The sequence below is a fragment of the Phyllostomus hastatus genome, unplaced genomic scaffold (genome assembly GCF_019186645.2).
Source record: "Phyllostomus hastatus isolate PE091 unplaced genomic scaffold, TTU_PhHast_1.1 phas_scaffold_1674, whole genome shotgun sequence".
In the NCBI taxonomy this organism is placed as follows: Eukaryota; Metazoa; Chordata; class Mammalia; order Chiroptera; family Phyllostomidae; genus Phyllostomus; species Phyllostomus hastatus.
Genome location: NW_025334011.1, coordinates 26,910,104 through 26,934,443, shown reverse-complemented (window position 1 = coordinate 26,934,443; position 24,340 = coordinate 26,910,104). Strand labels below are relative to the sequence as shown.

At 39.5% G+C, this 24,340-nt stretch overlaps 1 protein-coding gene across 1 annotated transcript in view; it reads left to right on the top strand.

Annotated features, from left to right (window-relative positions):
• The window catches only part of ITIH5 (inter-alpha-trypsin inhibitor heavy chain 5), an 83,050-nt gene that overhangs the window by 18,363 nt on the left and 40,347 nt on the right, over positions 1-24,340 (top strand). The window contains exons 3-5 of the mRNA XM_045857853.1: positions 3,293-3,456; positions 4,326-4,427; positions 7,593-7,843. Of these exons, the coding sequence (XP_045713809.1) occupies positions 3,293-3,456; positions 4,326-4,427; positions 7,593-7,843 (517 nt within the window). The remainder of the gene's footprint in view (positions 1-3,292; positions 3,457-4,325; positions 4,428-7,592; positions 7,844-24,340) is intronic.

Below are 24,340 nucleotides of genomic sequence, written 5' to 3'. Positions count from 1 at the left end.
TGGACTCCTTGCAGAAGATCCTTTTGCTAATGATTAATACACTGTTTGGGCTTGCCAGTTTTTCATGTATACAGCTTGACCATTGAGCACCACCAGGGATTTGTATTAAAAATGAAAAATGAAAAAACAAATTCAAAACTTATTCAAATGGTTCTAGCTCAGTGTGTTAGTATAAGTGGTCATAACTGGTTTACTGAAAGAAAACACATTTAAAACTGGTTTCCCTCAAGATGTGTGTAGAAAAGTGGGTGATGGATAAACTGTCCAGACATAGCCCACTAGCAGGATGGTCCTCTTGTACTTCCATGTGCCCTGACTCTTGGTGATGGTGACACATCCTGGTGGCATGCCCACGTGTGTTGGTTTTGCATTGTCTGCATTGTATGAGAGCAAAATGGGTGTCAGGCTGTCATTATTTTACCAAGGAAGCATCTTTGAACCCTTTGTTCATAATACCTTCTGAACCATGGCTTGGAGCCAGCAGAGGTAGACTGTGGGTATGGACTTTAGTACAGCCATCAACACTGCTGTTCAGGAAATTACAATTTACATCTATTCCAAGTTGTAAATGCTAGTCTTTTTAATATTTTCCAATAAAAAGACCATTAACTTAAACAAATAACTTTTGTAAAATGTCAAAATATGACCACAGTGCAGAATGGGTTCAGCTTAACACCCTATGTCTTGAATATTGACAATTTAGTGGGTGATAACTGAGGTTCACAGGTAGGTTTTGATTCAGCAATAAAGACTGAGTTATATTTGGCATGCTGTCAGAGTTCTATATTTTATTGGCCACCTAACAGTGATCACTGTGCAAAGCCTAGAATGGCCAGGCTCCTTAGTGAACCCTTCATAACTGAGGTACGATTGGAAGTCAGAGACCCTAGTCTCCCAAGCTGGGTCTATTACCTCCTAGCTTTGGCCTACATTGGTAGACTGAGGGGATTGGACTTAAGAATCTTATTCTTTATATTTTGTGTTTATACTGTAGCTTTCTTTGGCAGGATTTTAAGGGTTTTTTCCAATATGCATAAATCTAGTTCAGAAAGCAAAACAAATAAAACATGTAGTGATCAGAAATAGCATAAAGTTAAGAATACCTGACAAAATGACTAGATCTCACTCAAACACTAGTCACACTACAGTAGGGTTGCAAACTCTAAAATGTCTTAAGAGATGAGGCAGGCATTCCAGTTTTATTGCTGTATAAAAATCTTCCCCAAACTCAGTGGCTTTTAAGCCACAACCATTATTGCACCGTTTGTGGGCAGGGTTTGGGTAGGGCTCAGCTGAGTGAGTCTTCTGGCCACAGGATGCTGGTGGAGGTCGCTCGGTGCAGTTTAGGGGCAGAGGGGCTGATCTGGAGGACCCACTACAGCTTTGCTCATGTGCTGGGCTCCTGGGCAGGAATGGCTGCAGCTGGGCTCCACGGCCACAGCGACTGCATTGCCTACACACAGCCTCTCCAGCACAACAGTCTCAGTCTAACACGGTAACTCAGAGCCTCCAGAGAACGTGTTCCATGAAACCTGGACGGATGTGGTAAGGCTCCTGTGACCAGGCCTCAGAGTCCTAGGACATCACTTCCAGTGGGTTCTATAGGTGAAGGAAAGTTACTAAGGCCCAGATTCAAAGGGAAGCTTTTATTAAACTCCTGCCATTGAGGAAGTTCTCAATGGCAGGAAAAGTGAGAATTTGTGGCCATTTTAAAAAATTACTTTTTCTTTCATTCTTTTGTTATTATAGTAAAATACCTATAGCACAAAATTTGTGTTAGCACTTTACAGTGTGCAGTTCAGTGACATTCATGCTGTTGTGCAACCATTGTCATCGTCCATCTCCATAACTCTTTTCACCTCACAAAACTGAAACTGCATACCCATTAAATAGTAGCTTCCCACTCTCCCCTTCCCCCAGCATCTGGAAACCACCATTCTGCTTTCTGTCTAGTAAATGCATGTACTTGGAATCATACAGGTATTTGTCCATTTGCATCTGGTTTATTTCACTTGGCATAATGTTCTCATGGTTCATTTGTGTTGTGGCCCATGCCAGATTTTCCTTCCTTTTTAAGACTGAATAGCATCCTGTTTACATAGCTACAACATTTTGTTTGTCCATTCATCCATCAATGGATGAATTTTTGTGAAAAATGCTGCTATAAATATAGGTGTGCAAATTGTGGCCATTTTTAATCCAGTAGAACAGAAGACATCAATGAGTGAAATAGGCTAGGAATAAGGAAAATTACAGTAAAAACACAGTGAAAATGGCCACCCACTTTCAGTCTCAGTGTCAACGAGACATTTGGGATGTGTAAGCCTAGGGAGCTGGGGGCGTGGACTGTGGGTCTGATCTACAGCAGCAGCCAGCATTAGTGCCAGCAGCTCCTGGGCACATGGGGACACACAGCCAGAGCAGCCCCACTTTCTGTTTCAAGGAAAATGGGCATTATGGATTTTTATGTGACCTTCCCCAATTTTTAAATGTTGCCACCTAAACTTGAAAACCTTTTAAAGATTGTCAACTCAAATAAAAATATCTATGGGCTATGTAATTTGAGATCTCTTCCTAAAATATACCAATCAGTAAAGATATGTAATGATGGATATCAGGGCCTTATCTGTTTAAATAGTGTAGACCAGAGATCAACAGATTTTTTTTTTTAAGGAGAAGATACTACCCTTACCAGAGGTTTTTAGGATAAGTTTAATCAGCATAAGCTTTCCTTTTTCTGTGTTCTAATTCCTCAAATACTTTCTTAAACTCAGTATTGATTCCCATTTTATAATGATGTGACCGTAGTCCAAATGGAAAGCCCAGAATACAACGTCTCTAAGTGGATTTTGAAGTTAATTTGAAAATGAGAATTTCTTTAGGCATGCTCTGATTTTTTATCAGTTTTGTGATCCTATAAATGTGATCTGAACATTTATAATAGAAAAATATTATATATTTCACATACATCTAAAATTCCAATAATTTATTAAGCTACTTAAGCAATGCGTAATCTCTGTCAAATTGGAAATCTTAACTGTGTGTGTTTGTAACAGTTAGGTGAGAAGATGTGCTTCTATGTTATAAACTGGTTGTTTAGCCAGGTTTACAAGTGGAGGGAGTAAAAGGTGAAACGTCAGGGAAGACAAAAATAAAGAAGTAAAGAATCACAGGTCAAGGTCTCCCAAATTAAAGATTATTTCTTATGGGAAAAAAGACCCACATCTATCCCAAATGACTGAATCATGCTTTCACACATCATTGAAAATGCTGTGTATTTTAATTTCAACAGAAAACCAAACCTTTGATGACGGAGTTCTTCGTGAAGTCTACCATTATTTCTCGCTATGCCTTCACTACAGTTTCCTGCCAAATGATGAATAGAGCTTCTGAGGACCAAGAGACTGAGTTTCTGATGCAGATTCCAGCCACAGCTTTCATCACCAACTTCACTATGTAGGTGACATTGGTCAGCGACCCCAGAATGAGGACAACTATGTACGGTGGTCAGGGTGAGCCTGAGATGATGTGTGGCCCACAGCCTTGGCTGTGAGAATCTCTTTCCCGGTTGATAGCATATGGGTCAGAAGGCTGATCCTTCTTTCCCTCCCTCCGTCCTTCTCTCTCCCTTCTCCCTTCCTCCCTCTGTTTTGTGTTCTTACTCCTTCCTATGCCCTCTTCTGTTCCTCTTCCTTTCTCTCCTTCCCTCCAACAAGGTTGGGCACTCTTCAAAGTGATTGTACACTTTTAGGAAAAAGACCATGCTGTTCTGCTCCAGAAATTTTATAATAATAAGTAAACAAATCAATAAATGAGACAATTTCAGACAGTAGCAAACGCTATAACGATCGCAAACAGAAATGAGAGAGGCTTGTTGAGGTAGGGAAATCAAGGAGGTAGCTCAGAAAAGGCAGTGTTTACGTTGAGTTCTGAATAAAGAGACAGCATGAAACCTTCGCTATGTTAGTTATATTTCTTCCTTTCCCAGTGGATGGTAAAGATATGCAAAAGAGGGGAGGTGCTTGATTTGCATCTTAGGCCTGGGCAGGATTCAAGTTCATGACGTGTCTTGGAAGTTTGAGCAGATTCCCTGATTTCTTCCTGAAGAATCATAGAGGCACTGTGGGCTGGGTCTTACCTTCTGTACCTATTGAAAATTGCCCTAGAATAATTCAAAGGGAATCTAGATCCCTGGTTTGGAACATAGGTTCTGCATATCCAACAGGCAAATAAAAATATTTTTTACTGTTGTCATGGTTATGAGATCTATATTTGTATTTGCCTGGGAGCTGCAAGCTGGTAACACGGCTGTCTCTGGTTTACAGGCTAATTGGAGACAAGGTGTATCAGGGAGAAATCACAGAGAGAGAAAAGAAAAATGGTGATAAGGTAGAAGAGAAAAGGAATAAAACCACAGAAGATAATGGGTAAGTGCCGTTTTATTAAGGAATTAAAAATTCACTGTAGCAAAATGTCAAATTTTCTACCTCTTTGCCTAGCCACCTAGATCTTTTTTCTTCAAGTATTTATTTTCTTTTTTTACCATAATGATGATGATAATAATAATAATAATAAAACATACCTTGTTAACAGCACAGTAGAGAAGGATTTATAGTAAAAAATGTACATTTTAGTACTCCTACTCCCCAGTTCTCACTCTCTAGAAACATCCACTTCTAATATTTTTGTATTTTTTTGTTGTTATCTCCGTAACTCTAAATATTTTATGATAGTCTTTGTTTTCTCAAATTTCTTGATAAAAATCAGATATTACCCATTGATTCTTTGCTGGGAAGACACAGGATTTAGCATAATTGCAATGCTCCCATTCCCCCTCTGCATTCCTAATTTTTACATAATTATTCCTTCTTCTTACATCAGTTTAAGCAGTTGCACCATCTCAGACTGGACCTGCGATCTTCGATGACACTGTTCCCTCCCCTGAGCTTTACCGTACCTTTGGGTTTCCGTTTCCGGTGCCCATCTTCCCTTATCTAATCATTCACTTTCGCATTCCTGGATTTATTGGCTTTTAAATTCTGACCTGTCATGATATTTGTGTTTTTTGTTTTGTCTGTAAACTGAACCTAAACACTGACCATGAAGAAATAGCATTTACTTTTTTACCCATGCATAAATAACTAGCTGCAGAGCCATCTAGTATACTAAGAGAATCTAGAATACCAAGATTCTCTTTCCCTCTTTACCAGCCCATCTGGAGAAGCATGATTTCTTCGTATCTAGATAAAATGTGAAATTCTGTGAACATGTAAATCTGCTTTTTGTTCATTAATAAAAGAATATAGTTTTGAGGAAGTTTGTTCTCTGAAACCAAACACTGTCAGACACTCTGCTGTTGGAAGTCTTGTTAGAGAGAAGGGAACATGTGAGTCACGGGTTCACTTTGATCATGAAAACCAACCAAGGTCCACAGCTTCAGATGAGGGGTTGTCTGCCACAAAAGTCCACGTTTATCTTAATTTTGTAGTTCCTAAGGACAAGGAACCTTGAGTTTGCTTCTCAGTTCAGACTGATATTAAATGCTTTGCACACGGCCCTGCTCTTCTTTGAGCTTCCAAACACTGCTTCATTTGGCTTCGCCTGCACTCCACCCTTCCCCTAATCCTGTGATAACCTGTGTCCTCCTTTGTTTGGCAAGATGCTCCACGATGCTTCTGGTATATAATCTCCTTTGCCACAGCAGGTTATTAAAGCCTAACTTTGTTGGTCTATAAGTGGTCTTTATCAGATGGGCTTTATCAGGATTATCTTTTCTTACAATTCATAAATTGTTCAGAATCATGCCACAGTTTTGTTTAGTCAGATCACAACACATACATACCTGTTTTCTCCTGGAGTTTCTAATTGATTTTCCTGTGAGATAAAGCTTAATTTTGTCACAATTAACATCTAGCAAGACACAGAACTCATTTGAAATGGTGAGTACGTAAACAGCCATAACAGTGACATCCATGTCATTGTCGACAGCAACTGGAAGGCGTCACTAATTGAAAGACATATCCTGATTTCTGAGCTGTTTTTTTTAAAGATTTTATTTATTCATTTCCAGAGAGAGGGAAAGGGAGGGAGAAAGAGAGGGAGAGAAACACAATGTGTGGTTACCTCTTGAGTGCACCCTACTGGGGACCTGGCCTGAAATCCAGGCATGTGCCCTGACTGGGAATCAAACTGGTGACCCTCAGGCTGGCCCTAAATCCACTGAGCCACACCAGCCAAGTCTTATTTCTAAGCTGTTAAACATGACTGAATAGGTGTCATGGAAGACTGTCATTGCTTTGCAGCCTTAACATATGATGTTTATCTTGGGATACCTTTTTATTTTTATCTGGGTTGATTTAATTACTTCTTGTATTCCATATCTTCCTCCTTCTTGATTTTCACCCTCACTTTGCTGGAGTATATTCTCAAGTAACTTCCTTAGAATGAGTGTATGAGAGGCAAACTCTCTGAGACCTTGCTTAAAATGTTGACTGTGTATAGAATTTAAGATTCAGAATAATTTAGCATCCAAACTTTGAAGACATTGCTCCAGTGCCTCAAAACATCCAGCATTACCGATGATGCATTTAATGTGGCCTAATACCATTTATTTTCTTTGTTTTCTCTACCTGATATTCTGAAATTTACAATAAGGAGTTTAGGTGTCAGTCATTTTTTTTATTGATTCTGCTCGGCTCTGAAAAAAACTTTTTCATTTTAACACTTCTGTCTCTTTTTAGCTCTGGGAAAGAGAAGTATAGGAAGCCTGTCATCTTAACCATTCATTCATTTACACATAAACTTGGAGTTCTCCCTGTATTTGGTCCTGATTCTCACTCTCATCTCGTGGTGTTCTGCTGAACCACAGCCTGGAGTCTCTCCGCGCTTCTGCAGGTTGTTTGTTTCTCTGCTTTACTGCAGACCCTTCCCACGTAGTCTGAACTGTAGAATTCTTGGTCTACTGAATTTCCCAAGTCTTCCAGAAATGTTTTCCCATGTCCTACCTGCTGATGGTTGCCCCTATCACTCTTACTCCTTTTGTTTAATCCTTTACTCTCCCTGTTATGGTCAGTCTGCCACCTTGAATCAGAGAACTTTCACTCCAAGTACTGAAAACATTTAAAATTATTTGTATTTTTATATGCTTTGCAATCCTTTACTTTTTACCCTTCCCTTAAACACATCCGTTATATTTTACCAAGGTGTAAAAACCTCATATATTAGCTATTTTAAAGTTACATAAAATGCCTGGTTTATTTGGCTATCCCCACAAAGAAGCAAATGCAATTTACATGTTGACCCCAATGCTCTCTCTTCCAGCAGTTCACCTACTTCAGCATCCCCTTTCCCCTCTGTCCCCTTGAGTATGACTCAGGGAGAGGTAGGAGAGTTCAGCAGTGTTTGAATTCTCTACTCCTTAGTACCCTTTGAACCTTTGCAACCTTTCTCTAGTGTAGGCCTTTACTTCTCCCAATGCTAACTGTTACTTTTAATTTCTAAGGACTGTTACAGAGAGTTCGGCTGTGCCCCAATGAGACGTGAGGGAACCTGGCTTTCTTTGACTCTTTGTTCCCATTTTTTTTTCCACACAGGGAGAAGGGGACTGAAACGTTCAGAGCCTCCATAGTTATTCCCAGCAAGGACAAAGCTGTCTTCCTCCTGAGTTATGAAGAGCTCTTGCAGAGGCGGCTTGGGAAGTATGAGCATGTCATCAGTGTGCGACCCCAGCAGCTGGTGGGGAGGCTGACAGTGGAAGTGAATATTCTGGAGAGTTCGGGCATCACATCGCTGGAGGTGCTGCCTCTACACAACAGTAGGCAGAAGGGCAGCGGGAGGGCGGAAGGTGAGTGGTGCTTGCTGGGTAAGACGAGGTATTCTTGGGTAACTCAGAGCTAGGTGTTGGCTTTAGAGCAATTTATAAAACAAATGGCACTTTTTTGACAAAAGCTCTAAGTGTTTTTCAGGAATTTGAATGATTGCAACAAAACAAAGACAGTGCCCTCTACAATTTTTTTTAAGCTAGTCTTTATCAAGAAATTTTTAAATGTTTAAATTATTTGACAGAGTAATTTCACTTCTGGGAACCTAACCTAGGTGAAACACCTAAAATATTGGAGATGTTATATGCATGAACTCATCTGATAATACTTGCAGTAGCAAAAACATTCCATCATTCTAATTATTTAACCATACAGATATGGTTAGTAGACCATTGTTACAAACATGATTCAGATGTTACGAGGGAAAAAGACACAATTGTGCATACACCATAGTGTTAAATATGATACCTCTGTTCAATAAAATTTGACAAAAGACTAGAAAGTTCAATAAAATAATCATTTTATACTAGGGGTGAGGGATTATGGGGTCATAAAAAGTATAAAAATATGTTTTAAAAGTAATAGTTTACATTAAATATTCACTTGTATTGGGCCTTATCCTGTAGTGCCAGTAAGGCTTAGACAGGTGGGTCCACAAATTGCCCCAGAATCAGAATGACAAGCTTTCAGATCATTGTGACATTGAGGCCAGAGAAATGCTGAGCAATGAGTGAATGTGCAGAATCTTAATTCAACCCCTGTGATTGCAAGGAAAGTGGCCCAAGAAGTCTTCTTGTGCGAGAATATTTAGGAATGAGATTGGAAGGGGACAGGACAAATGACTTGACCAGGGCAAGAAGAGAATGTTGTGATTTTACACAATGCAAAAATAATCCAGAAGTGACTTATTTGCATGAGAAGTGGTTACCCTCAAACTCTGGAGTGTGTCCTGGTCTGTGAGGGACTCAGGTCTTCTGTTATGTATTAATTACAAACATTGAGTTTGACCCTCTCAATCCCGACTTAATTGAGATTTTAACATATTGTCAAGGTATCTGACATTCAGAAATGTCACGAGACGCAATACACCATTCTTATGTCATGTGAGTGGTCATGTATATGGTTAATGGATTCTAGTTATTGATATGACCTATAACTTTGAAAAAAACTACCTAGGCCCCGTAAGACTCAGCTTGCGCATCTGCACATCAGGGCTGATAACTACCTCACAGGGCCATCGGGAAGTGTTAGTGTGTGCAGAGTGCCTTGTCCAGGGGAAGAGCTTAATAATTGTTAGATATTGCTATTATCATTATCATCTTATTTTTTCTTTGCAAATCAATACTCTTATTAGATTGTAAGTGTGATTTTTGAAGGCAGATCTTTGTCTGATTAACCTTTATCTCCTTAAAATGCCTTTTAGAGAGTAGATAGCTAAGTAAGTAACTGCAAATTAGAGGAGAAAGCAAAAAATATATATACAGGGTTCAGCACAAATAATGCTCCTTTTTTATGACCTGGTAATCTATATCAAATCTTCTATTACAAAATCATAAGCATGTAATTCTGTAAAATATCATGCTCAAACACTCCATATGACATTTCAAGTGAGATGTTCACATTGCTGTCCATCTCATGTGAGATATTCACGTACCTGACCAACCACACTCAATGGTGTTACTTCTGCCAGACCCTGTATATATATATATATGCACCGAAACTAATAGCAAAGAATGTTCTTCAGTTTCATTTCTTCCTCATCATAGTTTATAGGGATATTTTCTTATGTACAACTGTGTGAAGGAAATCTTCCTGGGGGAAGAGTCTTTGAAAGTGTAGGATCTCAGAGAGGGCAGAGCAGCTGTGCCATGCATCTGGAGTGAATGCCCAGGGCTCAAGAGATGCATGCAGGCCCCCCATGGGAGAATCTGAGGGTCACGCTGCAGTAATGAGATGTATGTGTGTTTTGCCTTACTTTCAGAATGACTATGATTCCTCAGAGATGTGTGCAAGTTGTGTTGCGTGTGTGTTAGGCTTGGAGGGGGTATAAATCCAATTGTTGACCTGAAAAGTTGCTTACTGTTTATATTCAGGGCCTGAGAGAATCTCAGAGGAATTTTTCCAGACCATTGATCTCTTGGGACCTGTTTATTTTTAAGAAAATTGTTTTCTTAGCTCTTTGTAGCAGAGCAGATATTTTCTCTCCAGAGCATGGAGGTCTCACAAGCATTTACCCAGGCCAGGTGCAGAGGACAGATTTTTTGCTCCTCATTCCCATCTTTAGGGTTCAGCTGTTATTATTCCTGCAAAATCGAAGCCTCAGCAGGAGCAGCACACATGTTGTGATTTTGTCTGGACGCTTGCGTGTTTCTAAAAGAAATCTGGGGTAGAGATCAAACTAGGCCTGGCTTTGCACCAACAGGAGCTGTGACTGCATGAATGTGGATCCAGCCAGTACATTCCTCTGTCAGAGCTGGCTGCGTTCAGAAGTCAGAATTCTGGAGTTTCTCTAGGCAAATCTCAGACCACTGGCCCCATTTGCATCTTCTAAGGAAACAATTCTAGATAAGGATTACTATGTGCAAGATACTAGGCTTGGCACTTTGCATGAATCATTATCTCATTCAATCTTTATGACAACCCTCTTAGGGAGTGTTTTGTAAAATACTGAGGGTGTGAGTTCAAATTCCCAGTTTTCCCTTCATTATATAAAAATACACACACACACACACACACACACACACACACAAGCCTAAAAGCAATATGACCTATCTTTGCCTCGGTTTACTTTCCTGCTATATCAGGATTGGGCCCATGGCTATTGAATCGTAAATTAACAAGCTACTTCTCAATCTATGAGCTGATTCTCTGAGGTGTAATTTGGAAGCCAAAGTGTTATACTTTCTGGATTAGTAAAATGTCAGCTCATGTACTCGGAACTCATGTAACTCATGGTTCAGAATCTAAAAGATGACAAGCTAGTATACAGCGAAAGGCAAGACTCCCTCTCCTGCCCCCAACACCCCCAGTTCCTCTCCCCTAAATGTTTTAGTAATTTATGGGCTCAATGAAAAGAATATTTGAAATTTAGACTTCCTAGGACATCTTCGGGTTGTGTTATCATGTGAAGGCATACGCCAAGATAGATAGTCCACTGGTGTGGTTGGTTCAAGGCTGCTTATTTCACTCTCTGTGTTAAAATCTCAAACTTCCTATTGTCCCATGGACCCAAAATTTCTGCCCCTTTCATGATTACAAATTTTTTTGACAAAATTTTCATTTGTAATGAGATCCCTAATAGATAGGAGTAAAATAAAATGAGATAAAGTAAGAAATAAGGTACCTTGTTTGTTTTATTTATTCCCTTTTGCTTTACATTGGTGACTCTTGAACTTGGCTACACCTTTATAGACACCTGGAGAGACTTTAAAAAGTAAAATATAGATGACTGAGTTCTACATTAAACACTTGAATTAGAAATTGTCAAGATAGGCCTAGGTAGCTGTACATTTTGAGATGTGATGTTCTATGAATTTATATGAGAAACTAAGAATTTATATAGAGAAACTATAATGAGCACTTTTAACATGTTCATTTATTTGTAAAACTAAAGAAAAATACTGAATTTTTTCTACTTTTCATAGTTTATTAGAGCGTAGCCTTTTTGGGATTCAGTTTATGTAGCTTGAAATGTACTCATATTAGGTGTCAAGTTCATTGATTTTTAGTGCATTTGTAGAGTTGTGCAACCATCATCTCAATGCAATCTTAAAACATTTCTATCAGCCCACAAAAATCCTTGTATATTGTTGCAGTCACTCCCTGTTCCTACCCCAGCCCCAGGCAACTACTAACCCACTTTCTGACGGTAAAGATTTCAGATAGCTCTATTTTTAAAAGCTCCCCCTGGTATTCTGATGCTCAGTAAATGTTGAGAACCCTTACTTTGAACTTCCCAGCAGAACTTAGGGATATTAACTATGTCAGGATCTTGATCTACAGCAGCAGATTTTAAATTAAAAAAGATATATCTTTAACTTCACAGGACCACAGAATAACTTTTTTTAGTGATTTTTTAAACGGATTTTATTTTTAGACAGACAGGAAGGGAGGGAGAAAGAGAGTGAGAGAAACATCAATGTGTGGTTTCCTCTTGCACGCCCCTCACTGAGGAACCTGGCCTGCAACCCAGGCATGTGCCTTGACTAGGAATCAAACCCACAACCCTTTGCTTCTCAGGCCCACACTCAATCCACTGAGCTACTCCAGCTGGGGCAGAATAGCTTTTGATCCTTATTAAAATGTGTATGCCTCCTCTTTTTACCAACATGTTTTTACTGTTGGATTCAGACCAACACAGAATTACTCACACAGTTGGTGGGAACTAGCTTCGTCCCATATCCAACTTCTGCTCATCAACGTAGAAAGTTGAGATGGAAAAGTACCAACAGGCCATCTCTACGGGGCTAGTGCATACTTCTAATACAGTCTCAAGCTCATTAAACTACATACCCCATCTTCTCTTGGAAAAGACAAACATGATTGTTCAATGCATTTTGGTGTCAAAAGAAATTCTCTACTTTCCTCAGTTCCCACCGCAGCTTCCTGGACCCGTGGGAATTGTCCTCCTGCTCTTCCCACTCTTCCTCCCACCACTGTGAGAAAAGGTGCTCTTACTTCTTCAAAGCCTGGCTTAGTGTTTGCCTTCATCCTGGCTTTTTCACACAGCCTGACCTCTTGTTTTCAAGCCTTCTTTGGCATTAGTTCCCTTCTGTTCCCTGAGGTTTCCCTGGGCTGCTGACTTCGTTTTCAGGCCTCTCAGCTGGAGTTCCAAGAAGTCTTAACTCCTCAATCTCTGTCAAAACTGAGGGGCCCATGTGATGTTACTCTAATTTGGCATTAAAAGGAAATTTTAGTTTCAGGAATGAGGGCTTTCATAAATGTCTTAATGTTCTTTCCGTGTCTGGCTCATCATTAAGGGGTGCTCCATACTCAAGAACACAAAAGAAAGACAAAGAGTATCCGCTGGCCATTAAAAAATATTCTAAAAAGACAGCCTACAGAGTAGGAGAAAATATTTGCAAATCATATATCTGGATAAAAGTCTAGTATCTAGAATATATATAAAATTCTTACAGCTCAAACACAAAAAATGTAAACAACACAATTAAAATATGGGCAAAGGACTTGGATAGACATTTCTCCAAAGCAAGTATGCAAATGGCCAACAAGCGTATGAAAAGATATTCAAGACCATTAGTCCTTAGTGAAGTGCAAGTAAACCACAATGAAATATCACTTCAAACTCACTGGGGTGGCTATAATAATAATAAAAAGAAACAAATGGAAAATGAGTTTTGGCAAAAATGTGGAGAAACTGAGACTTGTGTACATTGCTGGTGGGAATGTAAAATGGTGTAGCAACTGTGGAAACCAGTCTGGTGATTCCTCAAAAGGTTAAACATAGAGTTGCTATACAACCTAGCAATTTTTCTTAGCATATGCACAAAAGAAGTGAAAACAAGCAACCTGTGTACTCATGAGTAGATAAGTGAATAAAAAAGCCGTGGTACATTTACACAAGGGAATGCTACTCAGCTGTAAAAACAAAGGAAATGTTACATTTTGCAAGAGCATGGATGGACCTGGAGATTATTATGCTATGTGAAATATGCCAGTCAGAAAAAGACAAATACCATATGATTTCATTTGTATGTGAAATCTAATGAACAAAATAAACTAACAAACCAAATAGAAACATACTCATAGAGGGGAGGATATAGGGGGTAGGTGAATAAGGTGAAGAGATCAAGCAAACAAACAAAAAAAACCAAACAAACCCTCATAGATATGGACAAAAGTATGGTGATTGCCAGAGGGAAAGGGGAGGGTAAGGGGAAGCAAGAGAGGGTACGGGGGGACAAGTGGTGATGGAAGGAGTCTTGCAATGGTGAACACACAATATACAGATGATTATTATAGAATTGTACCCCTGAAACCTATATAATTTATTAACCAATGTCACCCCAATAAATTTAATTTTAAAGAACTAAAACTGTTACAATTTTATGTGCCATTGCAATGATCAGTGAATATTAGCTTAGAGATCCAAGTGATAAAAGATGGGCGTGTGCTGGCTTTGCTGTGGATCCCTGGACATCTGCTGTTGTAGCCCTGCAGGATGCCTACTGTGCTGCTCCATGAACACGTTCGTTTGCATTTCACAGCCATGACCTTGTAGTTTCTGACGTTTTCTCTGAATGCCTGTTCGCTGCTCTGTAACACATTGTACCATAACTGGTGATCAGTCTCCTGTAACTTATGGAATAATTCTGTAACAGAATTGACTTTGCTTTCAAAGCACTCTGCACCTAAGACAATAAAAACATCAAAAGATAAAAAAAGGAGAAAACAGGTATTCAAATACTTGTACATAAATGTTCATAGCAGCTCTATTTACAATAGTCAAGAGGTGCAAGCAGTCCACATGCCCATCAGTGGATGAATGGACAAATTGTTGTATGTCTATACAATGGAATATTAGTCATCCATTTAAGAAATGAAGTACTAGTAGATGCTACAACACAGATGAACCGTGAAAGAAGCTAGACTCTCCAGGTTCCATATTTATGACCCACTGATATGAAATGTCCAGATGGATAGGTAACCCTATGGAGACAGAAAGCAGATTGGTAATTGCCAGGACCTGGGGGAGGAAGGAATGGGGAGTGACCGCCTGATGGTCACAGAGTTTGCTTTTGGGTGGGGGAGAAATACGTTTTAGAACTGGATAGATGGAATGGTTGCATGATATCGTGAATGTACTAAATGCCAGTGAATGCCACTTTTCAGCAATTTTATGTTATGTGAATTGTATGCATTGAAATGGTTAAGTTTATGTTATATGAATTTTACCTCAAAAACGTAAATTGAAAAAAACTCCACATTAGGTTGTTGGAATCCCATTTCTTCAAGCGCCCTGGAAGTAATGTTAGCTGTGCTCTCTGGCAATTAGCTGTGCATCCTTTACAGGCCTAGGAAGGCAGACAGTAAGACTGGGTGGAACTCAGACTGTGGCTTGCCATGTAATCGTTGTCACTCCTGTGTAAACTTCCTATGAAATGTTGACCTCAGGGTAATCCTGAAGACTGAAGAAGCTTAATTAGAAAAAAGAGAACCACTCAAAATACAGTTTCCTTACCTTCTACGTTAGAAGATGAGGCTGGTGACACAGCAGCTGTCTTTGGGAACAGGTCAGTGACCAGCCACAGGTCCTGCAAGATCAGGTCGCCTTTCACTGGAGACCAGCACAATGTCTTGTATTTCAGTGGATGCCCAAGAAGGGGTCAGGCTAAATCTGCTTTAACAGCTTATGTTTTTCTTTGTTTGGTGTGTTAGCCTCATGACTCTGCCTTTTGTTGTGAAGGTTTGTAAGGACTGTGTTCTAGGCACCTCGCCTGGTCCTGCCGTAGAGTGGGTGCTCACTAAGGCTTTGCAAAGTGAACTTAGGAATGAGAGCTGTTGGCAATGGAAAGGCTGTTAGGTTTTCAACATTTTCCCGGTGTAAGTTGGCTAATTTTGCCAGATCTTGGGTGCAGATATCATTTTGCTATGAAGGAGGTATTACAGAGTTTGGTTCCAGAAGACTGGCTACAAAAATCTAGATCTCATCTTCCTTTGCTAGGATAGCAGGATAAACTATAGGTTCCTCAGTTAAATTTGAATTTCAGATAAACAATATGTTCCATACAATATCTGTGACATACTTATACTAAAAAAATCATTTGCTGTTTATCTGAAATTCAAATTTAACTGGGTGCCCTGTCTTTTTATTTGCTAATTCTGGTAGCTCTGCCCTATCAAAGGGCTACATGGAGACTGATCGCTCACCCCAGGTCCAGCTCCCTGCAGCTGTCCTCTCCCCGGCCCCCCACCCATCCCTGATCCAGTGTCCATGCTGCAGCTGGAAGGGCATGGCCCTGTTTGGCCTCTGTCCCTTTGCCAGGAAACAATTTGGTTGTCATGTAGGGTTTCCAGCATTGTTCAGTGCAAAAATTGTTCAGGTATGAATCATTTGGCTCCACTGTTGGTTTTGTTCGGTTTGGTTTCTAATGCCTACGTGAGAACCCATTTTATCTTGTTTGTTCTGACATTGGCTGTAGTTAGGTAAGGGCCAGCTGTGAGCAGGATGACTCAGAGGAACCCAGGAGGGTGGCGTTCTCTCATTTACTTGACATTGGTGAGGAACCTACTCCTCTCTGGGAGACCTTTCTTTGTTTCTTCCTTTTTCTTGCTGTCTTAGTCGGGTGTGTGAGATGGGATGTCACCTGGGCCTGTGGCGCTGTCTACTACAGCTGTGGCCGAAACCAGTAGTGGGTCCAGGACATGTGACATGGGTTACTGAGAGCATCAACCACACCAAAACGCTTTCAAGGGGATCCCCTCAAGGGGCTCCTCTATCCACCCATCCAACCGCATGCCAATGTGTTGAGTTATCTCCATGTTAAATGTTCAACAAGCTTATCTTAAGTTCTCACCACCTTCCTGGCACTGTGCTAGATGCTTGGAACCTAAATATAACAAAGATGTTTTCACTGCCCTTGAGGAACTTGTGGTTGTCAATCTTTAAAAATTAAACATGTTTTTCATTATGATTAAAACACGTAACATTAAATTTACTATTTTAACCATCCACTTTTGGGAATATATCCTAAGAATACCAAAACACTAATCAGAAAGAATATATGCATCCCTATGTTCATAGCAGCATTATTTACAATAGTGAAGGTCTGGAAACAGCCCAAGTGCCCATCAGTAGATGAGTAGATAAATAAGCTGTGGTACATTTACACAATGGAATTCTATGTAGCTATAAAAAAGAATGAACTCTTACCCTTTGCAACAGCATGGATGGACCTGCAGAACATTATGTTAAGTGAAACAAGCCAGTCAGAGAAAGACAAATACCATCTGATCTCACTCACATGTAGAATCTAATTAACAAGACAAACTGATGAACAAAATAAAACCAGAGGCATGGATACATACAGCACAATCTCTGAGGGGGGGCTGGATGAGTTTAGCCAAAGCATGTTTTTGCATATATGAGAGAGAACCCAAAAAACAGAGTTTATTTATAAAAATTGTATATTTATTCTTACATGCTTAAACTTTGGTCACCTTCAAAGTACTCTCCATTTGATGCAATATACTTATCAAGATGTTTCTTTCCACTGCTCAAAACAGTTTTTGAATATGTCAATTCTGATGCTTTTTAGTGCTTCTGATGTTTTTTTGTTTCACCTCTTCCACATCAGTAAAAAGTTTCCCTTTGAGGACTTTTTTCATCCGGGGAAACAAAAATAAGTTGCTTGGGGTGAAATTGGGTGAATAGGGAGGGTGGGGCATGGGAGTCATGCTGTTTTTTGATTAAAAACAGCTGAACACTCAGAGCAGTGTGGGCAGGTGTGCTCGTAAATCGCCCATCATGAAATGGGCAAATGCATTGAAAGTCCTCAAAAAAACCAAAAATCACTGAAGCTGAACTCAGCCTCTCACAACTATGCCAGCTGGTACACTGATACAGATGGTTCCCAGAACACTGTCCTAGCGAGAGAAGCCTGTGCTACAGGGGACCTCTCTTCAAAAGATAATTCTGGGTTTTGGGGGGTTCCCCCTTGAGTGCATAGCCAATAGACACAGACAATAATTCAATGAAGGCCAGGAGGGAGGGCGGGGACTGAGGGGAGTAGGTCAAAAGAGGGGAAACAGGGGACATCTGTAATAGTGTCAAAAATAAGTAAATAAATAAGCATTTCTTAAAGTTTTTTATTTAAAACAATTTTAAATTACAATTTACATCCAATGTTATTTTGTATTAGTTTCAGTTGTATGACATAATGGTTAGCCAATCATATACTTTACAAACTGTCCCCCCAATATTTCCAATACCCAGTGAGTACCGTAGTTAATACAGTGCTATTGACTATATTTCCACTGCTGTACTTTCCATCCCCATGACTATTTGTAACTTCCAATCTCTACTTCTCAATCCTTTCACCTCCATTTTAGCTGTGTCTAAATTCAGTAATCTTTTGTATTCACATTGTTATGCATTAATCTTCAGAACTTTTTCATCTTCCCAAACTGAAACTCTATATCCATTCAACAACTTCCTGTTCCCGCTTCCCCTGCCCCCGGGCAACCACCATTCCACTTTGTGCCTGTGTGGGTTTGACTACTCTTGAGAACTTCATATGAGTGGAATCACATAGCATTTTTTTGTGTGTGTGACTGGCTTATTTCGCTTAGCATAATGTGCTCAAGTTTCATTCCTATTGTGGCCTGTGACAGAATTTCCTTCCTTTTATGGAGGAATAACACTCCCTGGTATGTATAGACCACATTTCACTCACCCATTCACCTGTGGAAGGGCACTTGGGTTGCTCCCACTTCTTGGCCATTGTGAACAGTGCTTCTGTGAACATGGGCTGTGGGATCTTTGAAAGCCTGCCTTTAATTCTACTAGGTATATACCCCAAAAGTGGAATTGCTGGATCACATAGTAGTTCTATTTTTAATTTTTTTACGAACTGCCATACTGTTTTCCATATTGCTGTAACATTTTATGTGTACAGCAGTGCACAATTTTCCAATTTTCCCACATCCCTGCCAACAAGTTGTTATTTTCTGGGTTTTTAAAATATTTGTAGTACCTATCCTAAGGGGTATAAAGTTGACAATTTTGAATAATAAAAAGATAAAATCCCTGGTAAGGTTGACTCTATAAAATGATACCCAGGTTTTCTAAATAACTGGGCCGTGTTTGCCTGCACGCATGAGAACAAGGTGGAGGAATTTCACTGAAATCTCTGTCTTATACTCCTTTGCTGCCCTAGTGCTGCTCTTGGTGGGCCTCCATTCAGTTCAGTTTTAAGTGCTTAGAACAGCAGTGTCAAGTATCTGAGGTCTTTGATGACCCCAGAATGACATTGGAAGGGATGATGCATGTTTTTATGGGTAAACTGCTTTCAGAATGTGTGAGGTAGTTGCATTGTTTTCGTGCATAGTTCTGTAGGAAGTCAATCAAATAGGGAAAACAGACTCAGTAGTGTATTATTTTAGCAAAAAAAAAGAGCATTGTGTAAGTAGTGAAGAAAACTAATTTGCTAAGAAGTCTGGCCCTGTCCATTATGGCTCAGTTAGTTGGGGACCATTCCTCAAAGTGAAAAGTCAGCAATTTGATTCCTAGTCAGGGCACATGCCTGGGTTTCGGGTTTGGTCCCTGGTTGGGGCGTGTACAAGAGACAACTGATTGATGTTTCTCTCCCTCTCTTTTTCCTTCCTTTTCCCTCTCCCTAAATAAATAAATGAAATCTTCAAAAAAGGAGAAATCTGGGTAAATACCACAACTATAAGGTGGTAAAGTTGAATTTGAACTACTTCAGCTGTAAATTTACATAATTATTCTGTTATATATTGCTACAGTATCTATATGATGCAATTTTCCTAAAGAATATAAAATACCAAATGTCAATATAGGGAACTTGAATAGATTTAAAAAGATAATCAGATGCTTTGCAGCAGTTTCAAGCCTGGTTTTGATTCAGTATCTGGATAAAAAGTCTCCACATATACTGATATTTATGAATTCTCCACTTTATTTTCATATTCTTTATTGTGTAAGTAAACCTAAAAAAAACCCTTTCCAAGAAGAAAACTATATATATAATAAGAGACTTATGAATGTATTTATTGAAATTCTTTCTCATCTTCATTGCCTCAACTTCACCACTTTCTTTTTCTTGAGGCCTAGCCAGTATTTTAAACTGAGGTGTAAAGGAATACAGCATTATGCTAGTTCTAGGTGTATAACATAATGACTTGATATTTGTATTTATTATAACATTGTTACCACAATTAAGTCTAGTTAAGATCCATCACCACACATTGTTATAGATTTTTTTTTCTCGTGATGGGAACTTTTAGGATCTACTTTCTTAGCAACTTTCCAATATGTAGTACAATGCTACTAACTATACCCACCATGCTGTGCCTCACATCCTCATCCCTTTTTCTTTTAATATGCTTCTGATTTGCTTGACTTGCGTCTTTATTGCTACCATCAAAAGGTAGTTGCCCAATTATTCACAGTATCTTTGACAGCTGTATATTTAAAAGACCTCTCCACTGGAGCCCAGGTGAGCATGTTACATAATCAACATAGACAATTTAGGCTCTTTTCCAAGGGGAAACGAGCAGGCAGTGTTTGTTTGGAAATCCTTTTATAAAATCACCAGGTGTTGGCTGCTTTTCGCCAACTGTCCCCAAGGTCCACAGGAAAGAGAGGCCAGGAAATCCCTGTCAAGTGACCCCAAGGGGCATAGCTTCTAGTTGTATGGTTCTTTGCTCCCAAATCTTGTCACCTTTAGACATTTTACATAGCAGTTGGCTTCTTTTTCCCCATGTAGCTGTTTAGGAAGAGAATGTTTACTTGTTAGTAACACCCATGTTCCAGGACAAAACTAAGGACATGTGTTTTGTTCTCTTCACTACTTATACCAAATAGTACAATGTGGAGTGCCTTGCCATTACAAGATGGAATCGACAGGAGGAATGTTTGATATCACTTGTATGCATGCTTCTTAACATTATATTGACACCTTGGAGAATCTGGTGAAAGCTATAGACACTCTCTCCAGAAAAAATAAACATGTATATGCTTTCATGCATAGCTCTGTATATAATTTTGGGGGGCTCTTGGAAAGCTACTAATTGCATTATATTTTATAAAGCTTGTGCTCTATATAACGTTCTTAAGTTCCTGTTGTGAATGTTTACTGTGATGTGCCTTTTTTCCTCCAAATAATGATTATTTGTTTTTACTAAGCTCTCAATGGTGGAGAGAAACCTGTTATGACAAAGTGTAAATTGTGTGTTATCAAAGAGTGTTTTAAACTCATGAGTTGCTTTTCATCCTAGACAGAGAGGACAAGAAGCTGCTTCTGAAGGGGAAGAGGCTGGGGGCTAATATGTGCTCAGCACTGATGGTGTGCCAGGCTCTAAGCTCTGTTCCTTTTATACATGTGATCTCGCTTAATTCTGACAGTGATGCTATGTGTGATTTACTCCAATTTAACAGATACGAAACTGAGATTTAGAGACACTCAGTCAGTCATTTTGAGTCTGTCACACCCTAGAGTGCACTTCCTTCAGTATTATGTGGCTTCTAAAATAACATGTATTTCTTATTAAAAAATACTGTGCTTTAGACATAAAGAGAGCATCATGGGGATGCTGGAGACCTGAGAGTCAGGGACTCGCCGTGGACACTGGAGACAGACATGTGCCACTGAAGGTCATCTCGCACGAGACCACTGATGCCCAGATTAAAACAGGAAGATGGCATTAGAAGACTCAGCTTGCTTCAGTTCAGCGCAATGGCCATACTCCTGCCCCCAACCAAGTTGGCATGAAGGAGAGAAAACCAATAGGAGGGAAAGATATGTGGGTTCTCATTAGAGAAGTAGGTCAGATTCTCAGTCTTTTGGTTTGCTCCCAACCTCCTTTGCACTCTTCATTATCTTTAGAGCATGTCTCATGACTGCTGAGGGCCCTACTAATAAAGCTCATTGTGATTATGAACTATTTTATGGGGGTCAGCAGCCTGAGTCCCAATTCACAGCAAGGAAAAGCTGAATAGTCTTATTCTGCTTTGAGATTTTGGTCAGTAACGGTGGGGTACCCTATACTAACCTCATTGATATATTCCCTCCTTTAATAAGAAGAGGATTTTTGTTTTCTAGAGAGATTACTCTGGGATATTTTCTAGCCAACTTTTTTTTTTATAAGGAGTGGAAAATTCACTGGCTCACATTGACTACTTGGTACTTAATGGGTGGAAGTCAGCCTCAGGAGCTAGTCTCAGTGAGTGACCACACTGGGAATCAACCCACAGTTTGGGCATAGAAAATAAGCCTATTTAGAGGAATCTCATGAATTTTCATCATGAACTAGCAAACATTAGAGGTCAATAGGAAACCAAAATAATAATACACTATCGTTTCTCATGGATTATATCAAAGAGCCCAGTCAAATGAATTATGAAGAGAGGAATTATAGTTTTTCATCCTCAGTGCTTTTATTCAACCATGAATGGTATTAATTCAGGGTGGTTGTGAAGAGCATTTCTGTGAGAGATTTGAAACAGGAAAAAGTAGGTCCGTGCTGACAGCACAGAGTCAAACCGAGTTGCAGGAATGTACAAGGTGAGTGCTGCCCAGCTACATACATCAAAGGCATGTGACCATTGTCTTTGTGCAGGAACCAGAGTCATCTGGAAAACTTGCTAAAATAGAAGATTCAGCGTCCCACTTCCAGAGTTTCTGATTCAGAGTTTCTAGGTGGGCCCAAGAATTTATGTTTCTAGGAAGTTCCCAGGTGACGCTGATGCTGCTGGGCCCAGACCACATCGTCAGAACCGCTCGGCGCCATCCGTGCAGGTGCTGAGTCACCCGGGGCGGCTTCAACACTTGAGCTGTGAAGGCGGCCTCTGCCAACCAGACATCTTTCCTAGAGCTTCCACTGATGCTGCATGAAATGTGCTTCTTGGTGACGCTGTCCCTAATGCTGTTCTGCCAGGTGGAAGTACTCTAAATACACCTGATCTATTCTGCTATCCAGCTCCCAATGACTTTAATTTTTTTTAAAGTTGGGGAATACATAGGGTATAGTACATACATCTTATGTATACAGCCTGCTGAATTTTTACATATGTATATACCCATACAACTACTTCCAGGTCAAGACATAGAATATTTCCACAACCTCAAAAGACTCCCTTACACTCTTCCCCAGTCAGTCCTCATGCCCCCACCCCCAAGAGTAGTCAGTACTCCAATTTCCATGAATAAGTTGTGCTGCTTTTAAGTTTTCTGTAAATAGAAGCATAGAGAATATATACTCTTTTATGTTATATTTTACTCAAAATGGCTGTGAGATTCAACCATATTGTAAATAGCAACAGTTCTTTCCTTTTCATTGCCTGTAGTATCCCAGGTTTGACATGTTGAATTGTCTTACATTTAATTCCCTGTCTCTTCTTCTATTTTTGTGTATTTTAGGTTCATAATAATATTAGCAAGCATGACTGCTTACCATGAATCAGAAAGGTGCTAAGTATATTGCACTGCCTAATCTTTTCAATAGTGTGAGTTTGGTAGACCATTAATCCACTTTACAGATGAGATAATCCAGGCTCAGTAACTTGCCCAAAGTCACAGTACCGAATGTAGTCCTTCTCTTTCATTCATGATCCTGAGTTCTTAGCTATTTTATTAGCATCCCTCTCACTCTTGGTGCTTTACCAATAATCACCAATGAAATGAAAGATTGACTTGGGAGAACAAGCAACTTTCCTTCTATTTCAAGGGTCTTTCATTCGCAGCCTATTTTCCTTCTTCCTGTCTACTGGTTCTAAGGCATCATCAACCAGGCTGGTGAATTGGACGCTGGCATTTGTCAATGAGCCATTGAATTGTTCCCAACTCCTTCTTCAGATGAGCAGATCTGTTGGAAGCATGTGATCTTCCACACAATTGTCTTTCTACAGTAATGAACTTTCTTATTTGCTAGCTCTCTGGCCACTCCCCCAATTTCTGCCTTTTATTAAGTGCAAATAATAGAAGACTCAGTTCTGCCTTGTTGTCCCTGCTCAGGTTATACCTAAATTGTTTCTGAAAAACAATTGTCTGTTCTGTTGAAGGAAATGTTTAAACTTCCTTTGATTTTAATATCTAATAAAACTTTAGCAGAAGGAAGTATATTCTCAAATACAAATTACCATGGGTCATTAAGCTTCGTTTCCTTTTTTATTTTGCTAATTAGGGATGGAAAATTGCTGGTCAGCTTACTCCATGGTATCAACTTGAATAGATTTAAAAAGATAATCAGATGCTTTGCAGCAGTTTTAAGTCTGGGTTTGATTCAGTATCTGGATAAAAAGTCTCCACATATACTAATATTTATGAATTCTCCACTTTATTTTCATGTTCTTTACTGTGTAAGCAGAAAGAACTCAAAAATTTAGATTTCTGTTGCTGAGTATGAAGACATGGCGGTGTTTGATTTGTAAAGGCGGGGAGTCTGCATAATGATTCTTTGTGTTCCAACAGGAGGTTAAGGTCAGGAGTGAAAAAATGGGATGGCTTTGCTCAATGTCATGTCACTAACTTTTCTTAAATCACATAGAATGCACTTATCTATTTATCTTTCTGAAATTCAGATTTATATTCTAAGATTCATCCCAAAGCTTTGGGAGGTTTTGTTTTGTTTTGTTCTAAATTTTATTTTAATCATTGTTCAAGTACAGTTTTCTCCCTTTTACTCCCATTGGTTTTTTTTTTTTTTTTTTGAAGAGCCATAAACTTTCTGGACAAACAGTATGGTAGGGCAACCAAATGATTGATGAGGGAAAGGTGTTCTGTACGGAAGAATTCACATGGAAGTAATGATAGAATCAG